The following is a 5,533-nucleotide window of genomic DNA, read 5'->3' on the forward strand; positions in this document are numbered from 1 at the left end:
GGGGGTTTAACTAATCATATGGCCTAAAATATGAATTTAACTAAAAACAAAAGCAAAATAAACTCTGGCAGTGAAAGAAAATACAGCAATATATAACATTTCAAAATCAAATCTATGGTAGCAACTAATGGATTAAGAAGCAAACCCACCATATTACTCAACCAGGTTCCATCTAAACCCACCCAAAACATTGGATCCCACCTCCTCCCACCCAGGTTCCTGTTGGAACTCCTTTACCTTGTGTAGATATCCCCTTCTGAGATCCTCATGATCTAATATAAATGTACAACACTCTCCATCTGACACCATTTGTAGACTCCACCTTGGTCTGCCAAGAGATAGTCAGCTGCCATGCAGTTCTGTGACACCACCTTAGGTGGTGGAGCCACTTCTGCTGTCAGCTCTGCTATAACATCAATGGTGTCATTGGTTATCTGATCCATGACTCCAGTACACCGGTTCATCTTACTTATCTTAGATTCCCCATCCCGTCTATGAAGGGCTCACTGCATAAAGAAGCTCCAATCCAGAGAAAATGTTTCTTCTCACTGGAAGGCCAGGGGAGTATTGGGAGAAATTGAGGCTTTCCCTTACAGATATGGGGGGAGGGGCAACATAACCTAAAGTACAGCTATGGGTGGAATTGAAGGGAAGCCATTTTAGGGTGCTCCTTCCACACAAGAAGCAAATGTTATCTGGAAGGACTAGGAATCCATTGGACCAATGGGGATTAAACATTCTGCAATTACATTGAGAAACCATGAAATGTTACTGGCCTGTGATTGGCTCTCCTATTGTTAGAGCAGCAAGACTCCCCTTGTCGGTGTCATTAATGGAATTTCAGAAACCATGTAAAATGTTTCTTCCAAATCAAAAAAAGGTGACCCCCCTTGGGTAAGTACCCATCCTAATATTCCTGATATGAGGTTGTAGTCCCTGCTACTACAGGAAACATGTGGGCAATCATTTACACCTTTTACAGCAGGACAGTAAATATCAGAACACAATTCAAACAGAAGACCAACAGCAGGAAGTCTGCTAACTGAATGTGTAATGCAATCTGTCATTAGCATTCCCAGAGTTCCCTCTGCAACATAGTTGTATCAGCTGTTGGTCCTGTCTGTAGATCTGTTATTTCCCCACCTTCTGTAACAGGGTGACAACCCTGATCAGTCTGCAGGAACATTACACAGCAGCGTTGTCACCCTGTACAGGGAAGTCTTAGATAGATTATAAGTAAGACACACAACAAGTAAAGTCCAACTCCAGCTAACACTTCTACAGCAGTTACAGCAACAGGTTCTCTATAAGGTTCAACCCACCATATGAATGGAAGATGACAGTTGTAAGCACCCCCAGCAGTGTTATATGGTGTTTCCCAACCCCCCTAACTTTCATTTTTGCCACATAGCTTGGCCTTCTACAGGAAGCAGAAAAAATCAGATCTACTGAGAGGGTCAACAGGTAATAAAAATATTACAAGGGGAGACTTGGAAAAACATAAAACATTTATGCTAATGACAGATTCTACCATTTATGTAATTATTGATTTTGCCCATTGTTACACTTTAGTGTTGATGTCTTAGCATTTCCAGGAATAATTAGTGCCCTTTGCACACTTTGCCCCAAAAAGGGACCCGTTCATTCAGAGTCATTAAGGTGAACCCCAATAAGAGGAATTTCAGTCCCCCAGAAGAAGTGGTAGGAATATGACCGCACACTTAGCACTTTGTAAGTTCAGATCTCTTGCAGTTGTACCGTGTGAATAGTTTATGGAGATGAGCAATAGCTGGACAGAAAAAAAAAAGATAACAAGGACATCCAATCTTCACCTGATAGGATCACTTTTGAGAAAACCAGATGAAACATAAGTGGCCAGCTGGGAGTAGGTGGTACTGTTGAATACATCCCCTAAAACAGCATTAACTCCTTGTTGGAAGGCCTACACCAGCTTAAGAAGTTACTCTCTAACCAAACAGACATCTATCTGGCTGGTATCTCAGCTACAGACCTGCCTGCAAAGCTGTCATCCATGAGAGGAGATGGAACATGGAAAGGAGGCATTGATCATGGGAGAGGAGGTGGAACATGTAATGGGCGTTGTGGTCAAGGTGGGCTTAGCTGGAGCCCTCAAGCCTAGCTTATGATGTATCAGTTCTCAAAAGAACCTGGAATGGACTCTCCTAATGAGTTTTCAGAGGCTTGGCAAGAAGCCATTGGACCCCATCCTAGACTCTGGTACTGAGGCAATGTTGGTCATGTATTGGTTGGTCAGATTCTGGCAATGAAGAAAACACATGGGAACATAGCTCAGTTAGTGAATGATGAAAATGCATTACATGTTCAGTCAATGCTCCATAAAAAAGGATAAAGATGAGAATGATGAGGAATACAGTTCAGTCATTGCTGCTAGTCTGAAGAAATGTCCAAAGGTAAAATATTCACAGGCCTTCTAGGTGTGTTTCTGATGGACATAATCACTAAACCCAATGAATCCGATCATTAGAGTCCTGTTTCTTCAAAGTTGTTTTTTTAAGTAGCATCATGTCTTCCCTAGTTTGTGGGAAGACATTGGGCCTGTGAGCCTAATGGGACAGCTGTGACTTCTTTAATATTGCCCCTTCTTCTGGAGTTTCCTCTATGCAGCTCAAGCTTGTGAATCCTCTGGTGATAGATTAGCCCGGCATTACCTGTAAAAGCTTTATCACATTCTGAACATTGATATGGATTCTCTCCAGTGTGAACCCTCTCATGTATGACAAGGTTTCCTCTCTGTTTAAAAGTTTTATCACATTCAGAACATTGATGTGGTTTCTCTCCAGTGTGGATCCTCTGGTGTGTGATAAGATATGACTTGTGTGTAAAAGCTTTGTCACATTCAGAACACTGATATGACTTCTCTCCAGTGTGGATCCTCTGGTGTATGAAAAGATTTGACTTGTGTGTAAAAGCTTTGTCACATTCAGAACACTGATATGACTTCTCTCCAGTGTGAACCCTCTGGTGTATGATAAGCTCTTTCTTGGTTAAAAAAGCTTTGTCACATTCAGAACATTGATATGGCTTCTCTCCAGTGTGCATCCTCCGGTGTATGATAAGATTTGACTTGTGTGTAAAAGTTTTGTCACATTCAGAACACTGATATGACTTCTCTCCAGTGTGAACCCTCTGGTGTATGAAAAGATTTGACTTGTGTGTAAAAGCTTTGTCACACTCAGAACACTGATATGGCTTCTCTCCAGTGTGGATCCTCTGGTGTATGATAAGATGTGACTTGTGTGTAAAAGCTTTATCACATTCAGAACACTGATATGACTTCTCTCCAGTGTGGATCCTCTGGTGTGATATAAGATATGACTTCTGTGTAAAAGCTTTGTCACATGCAGAACACTGATATGACTTCTCTACAGTGTGAGCCTTCTGGTGTCTGATAAGATTTGACTTCCATGTAAAAGCTTTGTCACATTCAGAACACTGATATGGCTTCTCTCCAGTGTGCATCCTCTGGTGTCTGATAAGATATGACTTCCATGTAAAAGCTTTGTCACATTCAGAACACTGATATGACTTCTCTCCAGTGTGAACCTTCTGGTGTGTGATATGTTTTGCCTCCATTGTAAAATCTCTGTCACGTTCCAAACAAGAAATCGCTTGAAATGACTCCTCTTATGTATACACGGGCTGGACTTTACTGTAAAGCAATTGTCACATCCAGAACACTGAAATGACTTTTCTCATGTTGTCCTCTGAGGTTGGATCAGTGTTGAAGAGGACCCAAAGCACTTATGACATTTAGAACACGGATATGACTTGTGTCCTGTGTGACTCCTCCAGTGAACTGCAATAAAAACTTTCAGTCAATTAAGACACCCAGATGTTTGGTTTCCCATGTGACTGAGTTGTATTCACAAACACCAGCATGACCGAAAACGTGGTTCATCAATCCACCTGTACAGAAAAAAAAAAAAAATCAGAATTCTATATAAAGGGCTAAAGTTGGTTTTTATTTTTAATGATCATTAATAAATATATCTTATATATCATCACAGGATGTGTCAGCATTATGGTTGTCCTCAAAGGGCCAGTTGTAACTGTAAGACTAGATGTCCAGAGCACCTCACCCCCCCATTACATCAGATGCCAAGAACCCCACACCCACCCTAACATCACCGTGCACCTCCTTTGGGGGCAGAGCGGGAAAGCAGAAAGTGCAGGGTCTGGAGGAGGACCAGAGGAGAAGTGGAGTCAATTACCAGAGTCTGCTGAATGCTGAGACCAAGGGAGGTGGAGATGAGGGGATGCTGCAGCTGCACTGAGAAGTACAGGATTTGGCAGAGGAGTTCTTTTCTCCTCTCTGCTGCCGACTGCTGAGACAAGGTGGGGGAGGAGACAAGGGGTACCTGCAGGAGAGGTGCAAGGGCCACATGAAATAACCTGGATGGCAGGATCTGGATACAGGTGTTTGACACCTGTGTTATATATATAGAAAGCATATGTACATCATCATTTGTATATATATATATATCAGTGATGGCGAACCTTTTTGAGCCCGAATGCCCAAACTGCAACACAAAACCAACTTTTTTATGTCAAAGTGCCAACACTGGAATTAATCACTTGCCTACCGGGCACTTCTACCCCCTTCCTGCCCAGGACAATTTTCAGCTTTCAGTGCTGTTGCACTTAACAATGACAATTGTGCGGTCATGCAACACTGTATTCATATGCAATTTTTATCATTTTTTTTCACACAAATAGAGCTTTTTTTGGTGGTATTTAATCACCACTGGGTGTTTTATTTTTTGCACTATAAATGAAAAAAGAGCAAAAAATTAAAAACATAAAAGGTTTCCTTTGCTTCTATTCTAAAATTTTGCAAACAGGTAATATTTCTTCTTTGATGTGCGTTGGTGAGGCTGCACTGCTAGGCAGCACTGATGGGCATTAATGAGGCGGCACAGATAGGTAGCACTGATGAGGCGGCACTGGTGATGCACTGATATGCAGGAAATGATGGGCACTGATAAGCGGCACTGACTGATAGCACCAACTGGAGGCACTGACAGACGGCACTGACTGGTGGAACTGCTGGGCATCATTGATGGGTGGCACTGATGGGCAGCACTGATGGGCGGCACTGACAAGTGGCACTGCTAGGAAGCACTGACAGGTGACACCGCTGGGCACTGATGGATGACACTGCTGGGCGGCATTGCTGGGCCCTTCTGAATGGCACTGATAATCAGTGCCCTGATTATTAGTGCAGATTTCCCGTCACATTTGCCGGTTATCTGCAGTACTTTCTTCAATGTGTGACAGCGTGCAGCCGATAACCAGAAACTCTATTTACACTGTGATCAGCTGTGTCATTGGATAGTTGATCACGTGGTAAAAGGCTGCTGTGATTGGCCTTTTACCTTATCACGTGATCAGCTGTATCCGTAGGACACAGCGATCACTGGCAGTGCAGGGTGTGTGCCACTGGGTTCGCGTTGTGGGACGCCCTCCCAGAACTAGACAACCGTGCTGTAGC

At 42.9% G+C, this 5,533-nt stretch overlaps 1 protein-coding gene across 1 annotated transcript; it reads right to left on the minus strand.

Annotated features, from left to right (window-relative positions):
* Nucleotides 1–261: 261 nt before the first annotated feature.
* LOC149443553 (uncharacterized) lies at nucleotides 262–3,615 on the minus strand. The gene has a single exon (XM_089655568.1). It carries the CDS (start codon nucleotides 3,613–3,615, stop codon nucleotides 2,554–2,556), a length of 1,062 nt encoding a protein of 353 aa, XP_089511694.1. The 3' UTR covers nucleotides 262–2,553.
* Between the last annotated feature and the right edge of the window lie 1,918 nt (nucleotides 3,616–5,533).

The sequence above is a fragment of the Staurois parvus genome, unplaced genomic scaffold, assembly GCF_062004578.1.
Source record: "Staurois parvus isolate SC_StPar_1 unplaced genomic scaffold, SC_StPar_1.0 ptg000849l, whole genome shotgun sequence".
NCBI classification, from domain to species: Eukaryota; Metazoa; Chordata; class Amphibia; order Anura; family Ranidae; genus Staurois; species Staurois parvus.